We start from the raw sequence: 18918 nt of genomic DNA on the forward strand, positions 1-18918 counted from the left end.
CGTCTGTTGTTCTCTGCGTCCTCTGCTCCTCTCTTTCATCTCCTGTCTCTTACTCTACAGCTTCCATACAGTTCTCCTCCTCCTCCACCTGTCCTTGGCTGCCTGCAGTGATCTGTATTTCCGGCCTGTGCAGGGGGGGCGGTGAGCTGCTGTCAGTCCACTGCTGTTTGTTTTTTGCAGTTTTTTTAGCCATTATCTTTGTAAAGTCAAGTAAATACAAAATGTTATGAAAATTTGATTGATGATCTAAATCTTTCTTCATCTCTGTAAACATGAACATGTGTTCTCTGTTTGAATGCTGTTAAATGTGAAATCAGTGATGTTTGGATATGAAATGGTTGATCTGTCAGTTTCTGTCACCATCCTCTTCCTCCCCTTTTCTCTCCTATAGTAATAAATCAATCACTTCTGGTTGGTCCTGCTTTCCGCATCATTATTTTTAGGTTCACTTTTCTGTTTTCTTTTTAGTTGTGGGGAGTAGGCAGATTTTCATATGCTTATAGGTCTGTAATACAGTAATTATTTATTACATGCATCTTCAGGAAACTTCATGTTCAAGATGTCACTTTTTATTTGAACCTTAAATATTTGTTTGAATAATTATAGTCCATTTGTGCAGATATATTTAGAAGAATTATATAATATACATATAATATTTAAGTTTAACTTGTGATCCAGCAGAAAGCTCTCTAAAACTCTACTATCACCTATGCTATCACCTATTTGCTACAAACACTGGTGGGCAAATCGATGTTTGAGCAACCACAACCCCACATGTTGGAAGCAGTGTATGGAAGTAGTGTTTCGGGAAGCGCAATGTGTTTATTCCTCAACCTGCCTCTCAAAGTTACAGAACTGAGAATACTCTTTGATTGTAGTTATTAAGACATTACACTTGTTACTACTGCAGTGTTTGAACAGTGCATAAACCTGTAATTTTCCCCCGAAAATAGTATGCAATTCACACTCTATTGGTTTCTTATAGGGTTTCAGATATACTAGAAATATCAGATACAGAGTTAGCGTACTTCAAAAACGTTTTGGATTTGATTATAAAATTGAAACACCTACTTTGTGGCCTGATCAAAACTATCAAAATAAGTGACATAATAACTGTGATAGGACAAAAATGATAACATCTTTGTGCCGAGATGGAAATCTCAACCATCACCACTGCTAGGGATACTTGGCTGCTCACAAATCCTCAACTTTTCAGATATATCCAATATCGGTCAATATCCAGCACAGATTTTAGTGCAAAATATAAATTACAGATCGCTTGTATCAAAAAGTAAACTCTCCTTTTAATATATATCTTGTTAAAGGCCTTTGGCACATTTCATCTTCATCACTACACAAACGTTTCTTCTGCAACAATGTGAACATTCAAAAAACGTTTGTCTATATGATAAATGGATTGTATTTGCAGTACATAGCACTTTTCTCGTCATATCTACCACCCAAAGCACAATTCATATTCATATTCACACACACATTGACACAGTGTTTCTATGCACAGCACTTTTTCTATCACACACCATTCACACTGTCAGTGGTAATTTGTGGGTTCGGTATCTTGCCCAAGGACACTTTGGAATGCAGACTGGATTAGCCGGGATCAAACCAACCTTCTGCTTAGTGGATGACCTGCTCTACCTCCTGAGTCACAGCTCCCCATGTCATTTATGATTTTCATTCTTCATAATTAAATATTCATTGATTATTCATTTGCCTCTCTTTTCTTTGCTTGCTTATTATGTCTGATGTTTTTTTTTCAGGAATGCATTGCTGCCATCACTATCTCTTCCTTAATTTCTTGACCTTCAGTGAATCCTAGTGATGGGATCGTATTCCTCCTAAGTCACAGCAGAAAGCCCTTTTCTCTCCTCTCAGTAATATGTCCCCTAAATGACTGTTTTGTCAAATAGAGAGAATCTGTCGCCCTGTTTTTGAAGAAAAATAGGATAGATGGATCATAAAATGGATCTTCAAATGGCTGAAAGCTGAACTCAACAAGGTCAAACAGGGATACACTCGTACTTTCCATCTTTTCCTTGTGCAAACAGCTGTCAGACAGAGGCAGGTCTCTTCCTAACCTCAGAGTTCAGTGTACACTGCCATCAGACAGCTTGGGAGTGGAGGGTGTGGATGTTCACATACCAATTTCATCTCTCAGTCTAAGTTTGGGCCACTTAGAAAACACATGTAGGAAACACTAAGATGTTGAGATGACATCTGAGGTGGTCAAGAGCTGCAGTCTCAGTCCTTTGGTAGCAGAACTAAGTTTTAGCATAGAGACTCGAGAAGTCATTACACAAAGCCGTCTGATCTTGAGGTACAAAAGAACTATTTGCTTCAGTTTCCTGCTGGAATTAAAACAAATGCGACAATTCCCTAGAGAGAGACTGTAACTTGCTCAGCTTCCTTACACACTTTCTTCATAATGAGATGACAAAATACATTGTCTGAGTGCACCCTTTAGAATGACACACAGACACATCCCACAGATGGTTACCTGTTATAGTAGTCCTCAGGGTATCTGTCGTATTCGATCTCATAGTCGGATCTGCAGGGAGAAAGAGAAGTGAAGTTAACACACAGCAGTACATTTTAATTAATGAATTCATATTAACACAGCTTAAGATTTGAGGTGAAGACTGTCTGTTTCAGGTTCCGTTTATGCATTAGGCTAATGCCTTTCCAGCCAGTCTGATGACTCATTTATGAACTTGGGGAAATATTGTGGTGAGAATGATAAGTAGCACTTGCTCGATTATGGAAAAGATCATAATCATGATTAATTTGATCAATATTGTTACCACGATTATTTAATACGATTACTTATTGACTTTGGAAACATCACGCACTTAACAGATTAGAGTGTCTACATGCCCGAGTGAGCAGTGCAGCTCGGCAGCGTGACTCTGCTCCTCTGCTCTTTTCAAATCGCTCACACATAGAACTGATCTTTACAATAACCTGCTGAATTCAAATTTATGTTCATGAATAAACGGGGAGTCACTTCCTTTGCAATAATGAAGTTTAAACACTGCTTGTGTCATAATCTGCAGGAACAACTTTTCTCCTGTCTGCAGGAGTGTGTGTGTGTGTGTGTGTGTGTGTGCGCGCGCGCGTGCGCGTGTGTGTGTGTGTGTGTGTGTGTGCTAGTCTCTGTCACTCTCCCCACAAACAGACAATCACATGTATTTAGTTATTAATGTCAGCTCATCAATCTGGATTGTTCTGGTCACTTTAACACTGGGTCTATAATGTGTGTCTGTCCTGATCCTGAAGCAGCGGCGGGCCACTGTAGAATCACTGCCTGTGTGAACAAGGAGAGCCTCATTGCAAAACGAAACACGGGATAATAATAATTTTATGTTGATTACTTTGTTTCATAATAGTTGGAAGCCATAATCATAATTGTAATTGAAATTCAATTAATCGCGCAGCCCTAACGACGAGGTGATCAAAGCCAGCGCCCTGAGGTGCTGTTGAAGCAAACTGAGCTGCTTGTCGAAAGCGTGCGAGAAGGACATAAATGTGTTCTTGGAACAAATATATTTTGGTGTGTATATGCATGTTTTGTCGTATAATACATTTTAAGTGGTATTAAAAAGCTCTAAAAAGGTCAATTTAACTTGCTTTTGGGTGTAGACACGTCAGTGGCTGCAATGAAAACTGTAAAATCCTGCCATAAAATCTGGTCTCATGTTTTTGTGAAGCACTGTCGGCGACGCCACAGGCTGAACTAAGCAGATGGTATTCAGACCTACTTAGAGCCTCTGGGCAGTTTTAGTAGGTCAACAAACCACAGAGAACTGGTGCAAGTTCTCATTTTCACACTTACGGACCAATGCTGGGTACAAACTGTTTGCATGTGAGCCTGCCAAACAGCATGTGGTGTCAAATGAAGGCTGATAGTTTGGTTTCTCCACCCTCTGACTTGAAAGTGAACAACAACCTTTGGCAAAGGAATAATTTATGGATTGTGAGATTGTAATTATAACCAAACTACTTCCTTACTTAATCTATTATTTTGTTCCATAATAACCTTTGGATCTAGTTTTGGACCTTCATTGGATCTATCATCGGGTCAAGATTTTAATTGGTTCTCTGGACTGTGAACAGCAATGGTCAAAATGAACCTGCAGCAAACAGGAAATGTCCCACTGTGCCATCCAGCACTGTGATGGTGTAACCATATCATCCCTACATTCATCAGATTCATCTTTATCTTTTAATGACAGAGGAAGAATCGGTCCTTTCCTCAGCTGGATAGATAACAGAGAGAAGCAGACTGAACTCCAACTTCTGCACTATTTATCCACTGGGAAGGGATCAATAACCATCTAACAGAAACACGCACGCACGCACGCACGCACACACGCACACACGCACACACACACACACACACACACACAACAAATCTTCTGTAATAAAGAGAAGACAGGAGGAGACCTGGGCGGCCAGAGGAGACCTGGGCGGCCAGAAAGAGACTGAGGGATGAACAGATAAAGGTAAAGAGAGACAGAAAGGTAATGACTCAGGAAGAGAAACAAGGGATTTGGAGCCAAATTCATATCCTTCCAGTCTTCTGTAAACAGTTGTATCATCCATCGCTCCTTCTGCTGCCATCATTCATCTTCATCTTCATCATTCAAGATGGATACGAATCAGCGATTAACGACAGTATTGACCCGAAGCCGACTTGGTGCTTTGGCTCAGCCGTGCGTTTCCTTGTGAGCTGTGTCGGAGCAAACCTTTAAACATGACTATTGATCTGCAGGACAGCCCCGCTGTGCTGAGCCGGGATCACACCAAATGACTCTTTCTGGCTCATGCTGCTGGTTTATCTGCGTAATTAGTTCACAAATTATAGCTGCAGCAACACCTGACAGGACGCTCCACGCTGTGATTATGGGTTAATCACAGGCGATACAACTGACTCCTGGAGTCTTCAAATCCCAGTTAGAAATTGTCCTTCAGCTGTTTTGGATCTCATTTAAATACAAACTATTAGCTCTCTTCACTGGTGCATTAAGGGAAATTAACACACCCTCACTTTTCCTCCTCATCACCACTGAAAGCTGTTGGAGCACTTTTCCAAATTGGCCGACTTCAATTCCCCTGGCCTAATTTCCTCCTGTTATAGGAATTCAATGATGTTGTTTAATGTTGATCTTGTTTGACTTGGCACATTTGAAGTTATTGCATTACCAAGACCCATTTTCTCCGGCCAGTAAGAAAATAAAGCCTGGCATTCACAGATGTCTTGAACAGAGTAATTGGATTTTCATCGAAAAAGGAAAATAACTTATGTCATGATGAACACTATTGAATGGAGCCAGGATCAATAGATTGTGTAATGAAGTGATCATTTACTAACACAAACAAAGGGAACTTTGTGTGAGGATACACAAATGCAGAGCAGCTCAGTAAGTCTCCTGAAGTAGAATTCATTATCTGAGTGAGGACCATGAAATAAGCAAGCATCAGCAAAAGGCTGTTTGATTGTGATCCAGTGAAGATGTTATGTTTTTCATCAAATGAAACTGAATTAGCGTTTTTACTGTTCATGTTATATAAACTACGTTATTATATAAGATTGAATAATTTATTTAACTGGTGTTTTTTTTCATTTATTGCATGTGCGCTATTTCATAGGTCTATTAAGTAATCGACTCAATCTTCAGACCCAACTTTTCAGCTCAATATAAAAGCATTGCAGCAAGAAAACAAACGCTTTTAATTTGAAGACAAATTACCAAACAGGAAGTGATTCTATGAATTTTGTTGCCATAACGGAGATCAACACCCACAAGACTCGTGAATCTCTGTGTCAGTCTGATATGGTGAAATAAAAATAATGAGATTATCAATATCTGGTGGCAATTTTGATCAGTGGTTTGACCCAGTTGCCAACCACTGCAGCAGTTTATCTAAGGTCTGGCAGACTTAAGCCCCATCCAAATATTATTTGGACAATAAGTTCAAATTTGACACTGCACTTCCCTGGCCCCTTAACAATACACATGCCAAGTGTGAACCAATAAGATGAGCGGTTCTCAAGATATGCATCCCACATCCAACAGACAGACGAGAGCTCACACTGCTCTCTGTATCCAGTATGAAGAGGAGCAGCCCTGTCAGGAATTCAGTCAGCAAGCCAGCACCCCACTCAGACTTCACCTGCCAGCCAGCACCTTACTCTGCTACTTTTTCCATTAAAATACAAACTAATTGTACCTTGTCACTGGTAGCTTTTGGGTTCTGCCTCGCACGAGACAAATGCATTACCTGCAAATTCTTTGAGGCATGGCTGTAAACAGGGATTTAGAAACACTAGGGTCAACAAAAGGGAGCTTGTTAAGGGGGTTCAGATGTTCTGATGATCTCCTTAAGTCAAAGGAAACACTTTTGGAGCTTCAGGGGTAAACTGAGTAGCAAGTGAATCCAACACAACTGAAATAGATGAAAATACCTTTAAAACCAAGTCAGTGGGCTGCAGCGTAACATGTGACAATGAATGATTCACACAGCATTCTGGAAATGCAGAGGACACCATTTTCTTCAATTCATCTTTGTGTTTGAGTTTGAGCTATAGAAATGTGTCTCACATGACACGGGTAGAATGTGTTCTATACAGTAATATAACAACATCTTATGACACTATAATTCTGGATAGTTTTGTATTTACCACATAAAGCTACATTACCTATAAAGTAGGCCTACATTGTTTGAATGGGATTAGAATGGTTTAGTTGACTGTGTCGATCATACACAGGCAAATTAACATTAAATACATATTTGCCCAAAATGTAGTGGGGTTGAAGTACAAGGTAAAAAAGAAAAAGAAAGAATAATTCAAATGAAAAGTCAAATTAATTTCTATTTAAGTACAGTGCACAATGCTGCCGTGAAGTTATGTCCGAATTGTGCTCATAATTGCAGTGAAGATGCCACTTCAGGTGTTAATTAGGCTTTGAACTTGCTCTGCACTGTACTGCTTCCAACCTTAATGGAGTTATTAGAGAACTCAGAGGCTGTTCTCCTGATGGGAATAATTACACAGCAGCGAGGAACGTCAATAAACACACACTTAGAGAGAGCGATCGCGGAGAGAGGGAGGAATCAATGATCTGTTTCAATGTCCTTTTTATTCTTATTTTGCAGCGAGTTATACGAGAAGTCAGCTGAAGCAGGAGAGTCATCTCAGCAGCGATAAACTGGCGATAGATGAAGCATAACAAGGTGTGAGACAAAAAGTGGAGGTGAGCAGATGAACTGAACTCTCTCCGACGCTGCACAAAGAAGCAGCAAGGGAACGATGAGGAATTTGCATTTATATAGCCACTACTTACTGCTCTCTCTCTCTCTCTCTCTCCAACACTAATGATAGCATTCAGCATCAATAACCCCCCACCTGCCCCCTCACACACCAGACAGCAAAGTGAGTGTGTGTGTGTGTGTCTCTGTGTTTATACATATTCATGTCCTCTTGGGTGTGTGTATGGCAGCAGGTGAGTCCACACGGAGTGGTTTGGTTTTGTCATCTTTGCAAGCATACATGCACTCACTCATACTGACACACACACACACACACACACACACACGCACACGCACACGCACACACACACACTGCACCGCCACATCCATTAATTCTGATTTACCGCTCACCCTCACCAGCCTGCAGTGTCATTAATCAACGGCGGTGTACTGTAGCGTGCCGCGGTGAGAAGGAGGTTAATGGGCCGTTCAGCCGTGTTCTTGCCACCTCAGCTTGCTCGGACCGAAGGGTGGCTCAAAAGGTAACGGCTCTCAGCAGCGACCTCAGTTTGCCACAAGCTCTCAGGTCAACATGAGGTCAATCAGTCAATGTGGGGCCGGGGGAGAAATGGAGATGGGAAATTATGCTGCCATTATTAAACTTGAGAGAGTTACTGTAATTAACCAGTGTCTACTTTTAATGGATATATGGATGAACTTTAATTCCATGACACATTTCACAAATACAATACATGACACAAATACTTTCTCTTTTAATTCCTAGGTCATTTTGAAAGAAACCCACTGAATATGTCACCAGGCTTTGTTCTCAACTTTGGGGAGGAAGCATTTAGATTTCCCATTACTCTGATTCACAACTCTTCTTCATTGCAGTGCAGTCAAGAGTCATGGGTATTGTAGTGGCTAGAGCTGTCACAGCTGAAAGAACTGAAATTTATATAGTGTGGGAAACATGAGAATAATTTAAAAGTAGGGCTGTTAAACCATTATCCGACAATAAGTATTTTGACCGACTATCAGTTAAACCTCCAGGCATAATGGATATAGAGCTGCGTAGTAGTACAATGTCTTTCTACTTTAGCTGCAGTAAACAAACAACAAGTATAACAAACATTATATTAAAGCTGTGGCTGATGTCAATAAGATGGTGTTGTGTTGTGTTGCATTCAATTAATTTCTTTTCAGCTGAAATTAAAATAAAAAACATTTAAAAAGATAAAAATAAACTATTATTAAATATTTTGTCATTAAAAGGAAGCAAACCTTTTCTTTCCTTTTCTGCAGAACAGGAAGGTCTTGGAAATGTTACAGCAGTTTTACTTTGCACCAAATAAGAGCGAATCAGCAAGAGCATGGTGCATCTGCTGGTCAACCTGCACTATTATCTTAAATATATTTAAATTGCATGTTTTGTCTGCATGTAAACACATTCAGTCATTTCAGAGTTGATGAGGTGAGAAGGGGAAACAGCAGCCGCCATCACATCTCCATCAAAGGCGACATTTAAATTTAAACAAGGAGGTTATCTTCCCTGTGTGTGTGTGTGTGTGTGTGTGTGTGTGTGTGTGTGTGTGTGTGTGTGTGTGTGTGTGTGTGTGTGTGTGTGTGTGTGTGTGTGTGTGTGTGTGTGTGTGTGATGGGTAAAATGGTTTAGATTTTTTTGGTGGGGTTTTGCAGCCTCTTTATCGAGCTGTTATTTTTTTCCTCAAAGGAAACGCTGATTCATCTCTTTCCACTCAACGCTCATCTCAGCAGGGCAATCGAGGGACAAGAACACATAATTACAATGTTGTGCATAGTGCACTCTCGCTCCCTCTCCATTTATCTCTCTACCCCTCCATCAATACTTTATCTTCTCTCTTGTCCTCTGTCTCTCCTTTGATTTTGCTGCATTTGCTTGGTTGATGTGAAGTTAATCAGGAGGTGGTAAAAACAAAGTATTTGCAGTCAGGGGGTCCACCTCTAACAAACCCACAGATCAATGTGAAATCAGTACGAACTGAAGTCTGGAGAGCCTTCTCATCAGTTAATTACACACAGATCATGGGTTCAGCGTGAAACGAACCGCAGGCCTCCCAGCATGCCTTGTGTGTCGGAGCGCCGGGGGGCTTTTGTGATGTAGCTTGTTCTTAAAGGGTCGCGTTCGGTGTGGAGGGGTGGTGGTGGTGGAGGTGACAGGGGAGTTGGGGTGGTGGGTTCGGAGGCTGGACTGGTACCGAGAGACGAGTGCAATCTGACTCATACGGGGGAGGAAGTACGAAACGAGACGTTTCGATAACATATTTCTTAGAATGGACAAAGTGAAAAAGTCTGCGGAGTGACTGTTTTCATACTTTGAGGGTCCCTACTGACCCCCTTCAAGTAATTACAGATAGTAAAAGCCCCCAAAAATGTACTTTACACAATATGGGCCTTTTAAGAAAAAAGTAACTTGAAAAAAAAATATGAGCTGAATAACAGCTGAAGCTGTAGTTGTACTGGTTGCTGTCTGACATATGGTTGCACAATATGTCTTATCTGTGAAGATTCTGAGTCATCCAGGTCATGGCATCTTCAGGAGTTCTACAAGTGTACATAGGCAACTGGACTTGGGCATGTTTCAAATCTCATCAAGTTAAACTCTGCTAGGGCCTCCACTACTCTGGAGTTTTAGAGCCGCAATAACAGATACGTTTGGAAATGCTGCTAGCCCTGTTTAAGTTTAAAAAAGGGCTGCGTTTAGTCTGGATGGGCAGAAACACACGTTTGGAAACAATAACGTAGACACTCACAACCGCTTGCTGATTGGGTCTTTTCAGTCACAACAGGTTACCCTAACCCTAACCCTAATAACTAGTGATGAGTGTTTATTAGTTACAGTGAGAGCAGAGTGGAGGAGGACACAGAAACTCCAGCTCGGTACAAACCAACTGCAGCTTCTGCTCTGATCACTGAGCAGCTGTGACCAGAGAAACTCTGTATTTCCCTTCTACAAAGTCACTGACCGGCTGCTTCACGTGAACGAGCTCTGATCTCACTGCATGTGTCGCTCTGAGAGACTGAGTGGGGGGTAAATGGAGCGGGTCATTCTGCGCATGCATTAATGCGTTAAAAAATATACGCGTTGATTCCACAAATTAATCATCCCGCGGTAACGCGTTAATTTTGACAGCCCTTATAATTATTACAATTTTTTTATATAAAAAAGGTATGACTAGTTAGAAAGGAAATGAAGATATTCTAACTATATTTATTTTCAATATAAGTTCTAGATATCTGAAAATATATAATATGTACCCCAACTTGGAATCATGACCTGCTATAACATGAATTACAGGTATATGTAATTGAGGTTACGGTAAAAGTTGACATAAATTACATAAATCTACATTGTTTAAAAAATTGTTTAAATACAGAATTAATGTTGTAGCTAGTGGAAACGGGTTCTCCTGAGATATCCACCTGGTAAAATCAGGTTTTCCCTAATATCCAGATGATGGAATCATCATAAACAGTTTTCAGGGGTGCCTGCTTGCCGAATGTGTAATAGATCATCCAACATGAAGACAAACACTTTCAGCTTACACACTGAAAACATTTGTCTTCATATACAGTAGTTCCACATGATTTCAGTGTGATTCTAAGACTCTCTATGAATGTAGTCTAAGTGACACTGAGATGGGCACAGTCTCCTCTGCTGGGCCATTTCATCAGGTAGATATACAAAAAAGATAAAAACATTTTCTACACCTCAATCTAAGACAGTTTCCAGTACAAACACTAGAAATATGAAAAAGACGAATGCACTTACTCTTGTTTGAGGAGCAGTGTATCTAAAAAAAATGTAATGTTACAAAGAAAAGAGACAAGGTGAATAAATGATCATGTACATGAAGGATGTGATTTAATGTGAATAGTAGAAAGCCTTAGACGTGTGTGGAGCGATGAAGAGACTGAAACCTTCCTCACGTTGTTTCCTTCCTCACGAGACAAACAGAAATGTCACCGTTGCATTATGTTCATATAGTTTTCCGTTGTTTAAGCATTGACTGGAGCTCTTTTAATGATGTCTGAAATTGTTTATTTGCACACGTCATTTACCTTATGTCTTATATTCACATAATAGTAGTGGATGACATTTATTGACTTTTTCTATTGCTGCTTTTATTGAAATTGGGTTGTCCTACATTTGGACTGATACTATAGCTTGGCAGGTAAAATGACCATTATAACTTTTTTATCATATTTCTCAGTGAGAATAAGGCCCAATCCCATTTGACCCCTTCTCCCTACCCCTTGTTTTCGAGGGTTATCTTGCTCCTTGAAACGGAGTCACAAGGGGCAGTGGTTGAAATCTTCCCCTACGAATTGGGACAGCCCTTTAAGAAGCCGTTACATGATCAGTAGTCTTCACAAAAACCGGTCACGTCCTCAGTAGTCGTTGATGTAAACAGACGCGACAAAAAGTTTTGCGGGGATGTCATTGTAATAACATTGTTGAGATCTTAAATAAACCAATGCTATTGTTTACTAAAGTGACAAACCTATAATATCCTTATAACATCTATGCTAATGCAGGTGAATCAATGACATTTGAAATTGAAAACCTTGGATGCTTTGCTTTTTTCAAAAGCACACAGGCTGCTAGCAGTCGTCTGTAGGCAACCCTGCCTGGATGCTTTGTTATCAGAGGGGGGATGCGACATGAAATTATATGAAAATACAGGATTGTCATACTAAGAAATGGCTAGTATGCTAACGCTAACATGCTAGGGATTTTTTTTAAGGTTGTTGTGAAAAAAACTTACCAGAATATATTGAAAAGATATTAAACTAAGATATTACAATTATTATTGTAATTTTTAAATCCTTATTAATGGAGAAAACATGTGTGGGTTTCTCTCCCATCTTGCCAGTAATTGGCAAGGCATTCTGGGAAATTCTCATAGCCCTCGGCTTTAAGTGTGGGCCTGAAAAATCTCAGTTTCGAGGGCTGTTCAGCCCTAACACTTGGTCCTCACCCTTCTTCCCAACAAGTATTGGGATAGCCTACCTCTACACTTGAACGCGCAAAACAGAAGGGAAGGGCTAAGGGCTAGGGAGAAGGGGAGAAATGGGATTGGGTCTAAATATGTGTGCTGGGGTTCAGGATTAAAATGAAAACCTAGAAATTTGATTTGATGGAGAAAAAAAGAGCAATGTGTGTGGTTTAGTGAGCAGAACACAACATGGAGCAGTGCATATAGAATTATAAAGAACGTCTGGCCTCCACACTCACACCTGTCATTAGATCAGAGCAGGAGGTTAATTAGATCTGAACCATCAGGGTGGGGGTTGAACAGTCACCTAAATCTCGTTTGGTTGGGTAAATTCATGTAACCATCATAGTCTTCAATATGAACCATCAAAATGAATTTAATGTTTATAAGGAGGAAACTGATTCACAAAATCTGAGCAACAGCTGATCCAAACGATGTGAGCATCAGGAATCAGATTAGGATCAACTATTAGTCTTATCAGAGAATTGTGACATTGCGGAAGACGATTGCAGCACCTGAGATGCATCATGACTCCCAAATAGTGTTTATTTCTTTTTCACAATTTTTTTTTGTCATCTTCGTTGAGCAAAAGTGTCACTTCTGCTAGAAACATGACAGCCCCACCCAAACAGTTGAAGTGGGGGAGAGTTCTGCAGAAACAGGGTTTGTATCCCTCACTGCCTATTGGGGATTAAGAGTTTAAAGGGATGAAACCAAATATGTTAATAATATGTTAATGAAATACTGTACATCGCAGGTAGAGGAGTTTTATTCCACCAGTGCTTCATGTTGAATGCACTGCCATCTAGATACACCTTAGCAGCCAGTCGTCTTGTTTCACTATCAACGATCAAAACAATTAAAACATCTTGGAGGCTGGGGGGGAAGCTTTGAGCCCATCACATTAATGCTGCAGGGAGGATAGAGTGTTTTTCTCAAACCCTGTGCACCTTTCACTGCACCGGTGCAGTGAAATAACAACAAAGTGTGACACACACACGCACACAGCTCTGTTTCTTTCACTTCAGAGCAGAGCTCAGTCACTGTCTCTGAAGCTCAGAGTCAGACTGAAGCACTGAGATGTGTTAGCTGCTTTAAACAGCTTTTCCTTAGTACATGAAAGGACATCTGTGGTGAGAGAAGTGACTTAAAATGCAGGACAGAGTGAGGGGAGGCTCTCTGAGGGCTACAGTGTGAGAGACGAAGCTGTTGGGGGTCGGGCACAGAGCAGACAATCAAAGGGCAAGAGATGACATGACAGTATCCAGATATTTGTCCAATGGTAGTCACAGGGTCACAGATCAGGAGATTCTTTGATATACAGTATGTGCTATGTTGCAAGAACAGGATCACAATATCTAAGTAAGTGAAGCAGGAAGTGGAATAGTATTTGTTCAAAAACTAGAAACCAATCATACACTGAACTCACAAACTGAATTCTGACGAGCCAAAACTTCCACAGACCTGAGGGCTAAAAAGCCTGGAAAGTTTGAGCTTTTTAACCTTTAACGGGTAAATGGACTGTATTTATGCAGCCCTTCTCCTGTGCTATCCAACATAACGTCCCACTAATACATTCATGCACAGCTATCAGGGGCACTTGGAGTTCAGTATCTTGCCCAAGGACACTTCATAATACAGACTAGAGGTGCCAGGGATTGAAGCAGAAACCTTCTGGTTAGTAGATGACCTTCTCAACCTCCTGAACCACAGCCACCATTCTGCCTATGAGACACTTTGGCATTAAGTAACATTATTATATTAGTAGTACTTTAGGTGTGTTTTGGTCTGTAAGTTTATACTTGCTGTAGTTGTCCTTGCGCTTTATGTTATTTGCACTGGCAGGCCATCGCACCGCATCACATCGTTTGTCCTAAATTGGTGCATGCAGTGTGTCTTGTGCAATATGGATTGAGCTGGAGGTAAGAGTCTGCGAACAGGTCTTTCTCAACAGACATTTCTATGACAACTTGACAAATTCCCACATGGATCCTGAAGGAAGATTCCAGAAACTGTTGGTAAAGATAAAACATTCTGCAGGAAACTATGGGGGGGGGGGGGCGTGACCGTCAAAGCAAAGAGGTGCACTCAAGCCCCCAGGCGGTGCCTCTGGAGGAAACAAGACAATGCCAAAAGGGTTCTGTTTGTTTCTTATTATTCTTCGTTACCTTTTTTCTGCAGTGCTGTACTCTTGTATTTTCAGGTTGTTGTATTCTCAGCAGTGACACCAGAGACAACAAAGTTAATTTCACAGAAAATTAAACTACAGGCCTTAATGTTGAATGGCAAAATAAAAAGTAACATCTGTAAAATGTTTGTGTCTTTGTAGTAATGGTTCAGAGTTTTAATTCAAAGGAGGCCGGTGAAGAAGATTATGGAAATATATTTCTTTGCCTCAGTTACTTTCAGGCTTGTCAACAATAAGGGGGATGTCTAGAAACAGATTAAACACACTCATACTGTGCTGTCATTCAGATGTCAAATAACAACAATACAACATCATCTGAGCTGAGGGGGAGGAAAACTGTTCACACTTTAAAGGTGCTATATGTTTTTGCTATTGCAACATAGACAGTTACCCAGCTGGCCAATCTCTTCACTTTCACTTTCTACAACATGTATAGTCATGTTTGATATTTTATCTATATTTATATAATAATTGTTTTTATACCAAACATAATGTGAAATAATGCTATACTGGAAATTATATTGTTCAAGGTTTAATCTAGGTTATATACATATACCAGTCTTAGGTCATGAAATCTCTGGAGTGTTCAGGTGAGGGGTGAAGCAGCAGACAGGGTTAGGGTTAATTGTATTAATTCTGGTGCGGAGATCACATGTTTTTGTTAACAACACATCCACACTGGTGTCAGCCCTCATCACCAAAGGTTCCCAAAGCTCATTGTCTTTCTAAGTTGGCATCTTCGTCAGCATCTTACCTGTATGATTTCTCTTTTCATGCTGAGAAAATTTGTATTCTTTCTGTTTTGCATCTGTCATGTGTGAAAATGTCAGTGCATGTCTGAAAGCTGCTATTCTTGACACATGTATATGTACACAGATACTTAACCCGGAATTGCCCCTAATAGAAAAAAGTGCTGCTCATAGATGCACTGTATGAATGTGTGTGAGAATTGGTGAATGTCAATAAACTGTACTGTAAAGCGCTTTGAGTGGTCATCAAGACTAGACTATATATCAAGCGCTATACAGACCATTTACCATGTATGCAAACATCAGGCACTGCAAAACTAAAGGAGCAGTAAAACATACTCAGTGTACCGGTGGAGCTTAAACAGCCGACTCTTCAGGGAAATGATACAGCAATAAAGGCTAAATATGGCTATCCTAACCTGAGCACCTTTAAGGCTGAAAGGCCAAAAACAAACAAAGTTCCGAACTTGATTAAACTTTGGACAATATGTTGCAACTTTTTCCTGTTACTTTAAGTTTCCCTTGCTACTGGTGAAAACTTTTGTCATTGATAAATGGTGGATGTTCACTGAGCTCCTGTTTTTATCTCAAGCAACTGCTCAGCTGATCAGAGCAGGTTTGGTGTAATTAGTTTTGATTGGGACACACAGAAGGAGGTTGGATCCATCTGGAACAAAACCTGGTGTGTTCAAACAGGAAAATATTACATAAATCACACACACACACACACACACACACACACACACACACACACACACACACACACACACACACACACACACACACACACACACACACACACACACACACACACACACACACACACACACACACACACACACACACACACACACACACACACACACACAATATTGTAATTAAGGCCAAAGAACTCTATTGTTAAGATAAGCTGTGGGGAAAAACTGTTCTGCTGAGTATTGAATCAGTGGCCACTGCCAACTCCTACAGCCACATGGGTGGTTATTAATGATTTAAGTCAAAGAATCTCATACTTCAGTTGGGAATAGAAATACATCATATATTTGTTACAATTAGAAATTAGATATTTGGGTTGGAGTAGGTTAGAAAAGGATTCATTTCCTGGAATTAAACCCTATACAGATTACCGTAAAGATGGAGTCACTTTCACAAGTTGTTTATTTGTTGTTTATTTAAAAAAACACTCAAAGTCGGCAAACTAGAATGGATCCTGAATTGCAGATCAGTATACCCGAATCAGAAGATGACCTGTATGACGCCCTGTTCGAAGCAGATTCCCCTCCAGCCATCACTCAGTCAGCCAACAGCCAAACGTCTCAGCCAATCCACCTGTGCATAGTGGTCCAAATACCACAGCCTCGCCGGCGCTTCCATTCATACTCCCCAAACGAGATTTTACTGACTCCCACCGGGTCTCAGGCCTCTTCTCCTCCGTCTGCACGAGCCGGAAAGAGCGGACGCTGCAGACATATCCGTGGGAGTCGGCACCAACTGTCTCCTTGTCATACACAGCCTTCTCACTCAGTAAACGGCCATCAACCACGCCGTCTCCTCATTCTCAAACCAAGCTCTCCGCCTCCAGAGGTTCCTGAAAGGGAAAGGCATTCCCTTCCACCGCAGCGACAATAAAGCAAGGCTTTTTCATCTATATTCAACTTCTATTAACACTCCAGCAACAACAATACGCTCACGTGCATCCAGCACTTCCGGGTTCCTCGTCTGGCCCAGCCCCCGCTGGCTGCATCAAGCATGATATCACCACACCTTCCCCGCATCCATGGCCACAACCCACATTGTCAGCTCCCCCTGGCAGGGGACAGGTCGTATTAACCCCTGAGCCTGCTCCCTCGATTTCTGAGTTCTCTTAAGTGATATCAGCTTTCTCTTCATTCCTGTGTTCGCAGGCTACACAAAATGCCTGTGCACATGCATCCCTCCATCCCATCATTCCTTCCTCTTCTCTTTCTCCAGCCACTCACAGCAGTACGACTTCTGCTCCCCCTTTTCTTTTCCTGCCAACACAACAGCACAAGAGCACCATCAAGCACTTCAAACGACCTCATTACAGGCTAATCAAGTTGCTCAGGCACTTTACCGAGACACCATTTGCTCAGCTTTTCCCACTCCGAGATCTGAGTTACATGATTATCTCTCTATCATGCTAAACATGGCCTTACGTTTCGAGGTACAGGCTTCTATAGCTACCATGTGCATTTCAAATCAGGGAACATATTGGAGCGCTCTAGATTCCGAGCTTTATTGCAGCCTCTTTGAAGCCCATACATCCCTCTCCTGCAAGCTATGCAGAGCCCCTTCCCACCCAGCCTTAGCTTGCACAGTTACTGCTCCACCACCTCGATCACGCCCCTCTTTATCACGTAACGCCCCTGTTTTCAATCGTCTGTCATATGCAGCACCCCCACCTCCCATCATTCCTAGACCTGTCGACATACGTCGTAAATGTGGTAGGCCAGTTCTCTACCGGGGGGGCAGGATCGTGTGCAAAAACTTTAATGACCTAGGCCGCACTTTTTCTAGCTGCTGCTTCCTGCATGTGCGGAGGCACCTGCCACCCAAAATCGAACCACACCAGCAGACCGACTAGAACAGCACCTCAGCACACGCGTTAAGGTAAACGTCCTAGCCATAGCTTAACAAAATCATCTAGACAGACAGTTTGTGCACTTTCTCATCAATGGCTTCACCCAGGGTTTTCCATCCTGGGCGGCTGTGGCTGAATGGTAGAGCATTCGTCCTCCAACCAGCAGGATGGCAGTTCGATCCCCAGGCTTCCCCATCTGCATGCCGAAGTGTCCTTGGGCAAGATGCTGAACCCTGAATTGCCCCTCATAGAAGAAAAAAAGTGCTGCTAATAGATGCACTGTGTGAATGGATGAATGGCAAATTGTACTGTAAGGCGTTATGAGTAGTCATCAAGACTAGAAAAGCGATATATAAATACAAACCATTTACCATTTATAGAGATACTTCCCGACTCTTCATAAAGCTGCCTTCAGACTGAGCCTCATACTGTCAACACCTTATTGGCTGAAGAAGTCAAAGTAGGATTCAAGATATAGCTCAAGAAGAGTTATCTAGTGTTAACTGTGATTCTTGGCATTTTAGGATATCCTGCGACCTAGCATATTGGAACGTCTGACAGCTATTCTTCAATGGATTCTTTAATGGATTCTTCAACAACCTTCGATTGACCTGGAGTATTTGGAATACTGTACTTAACCATAAGGGAAAGGTCAGCAATTGCCTTGGCCCCCGAACTACCAGGGGCCCCATAAAACACCTAATAAACTTATGATTAAGATGTAATTTTTTTACTCTTCGATAATATATTATTTCATTCTAAAAATCCATACGCTAAAATGGCATCAGAATGCCTATAATTTATGAGTAACTAGTGTCTCTCTGTCCCTCCCCCCTCAACAACCCCACTCCCCCCTCAGTCCCCACTACAAACAATTGAACATGAACTAGTTCATGTTCAATTGTTCCATTTTTTATTGGGATGATTTAGATCAGGGGTCTTCAACGTTTTGGACCCCCAAACTGATGGAGAGATGGAGCAGGGACCCCCTACTATATATATTGTATAAAATTGTGTTTTATATTAAACTGGGCCTAGTGCCATGTATAAACATAGCTACCCTGTTATTGT

General features: G+C 41.2%; 1 protein-coding gene across 2 annotated transcripts in view; it reads right to left on the reverse strand.

Annotated features, from left to right (window-relative positions):
* The window catches only part of LOC117762803 (RNA-binding Raly-like protein), a 52439-nt gene that overhangs the window by 20112 nt on the left and 13409 nt on the right, over window positions 1-18918 (reverse strand). For both annotated transcript variants that reach the window (XM_034587430.1, XM_034587429.1), the window contains exon 3: window positions 2516-2566. In XM_034587430.1, coding sequence (XP_034443321.1) covers window positions 2516-2566 — 51 coding nt within the window. The remainder of the gene's footprint in view (window positions 1-2515; window positions 2567-18918) is intronic.

Source organism: Hippoglossus hippoglossus, chromosome 6, assembly GCF_009819705.1.
Source record: "Hippoglossus hippoglossus isolate fHipHip1 chromosome 6, fHipHip1.pri, whole genome shotgun sequence".
Lineage (NCBI taxonomy): Eukaryota > Metazoa > Chordata > Actinopteri > Pleuronectiformes > Pleuronectidae > Hippoglossus > Hippoglossus hippoglossus.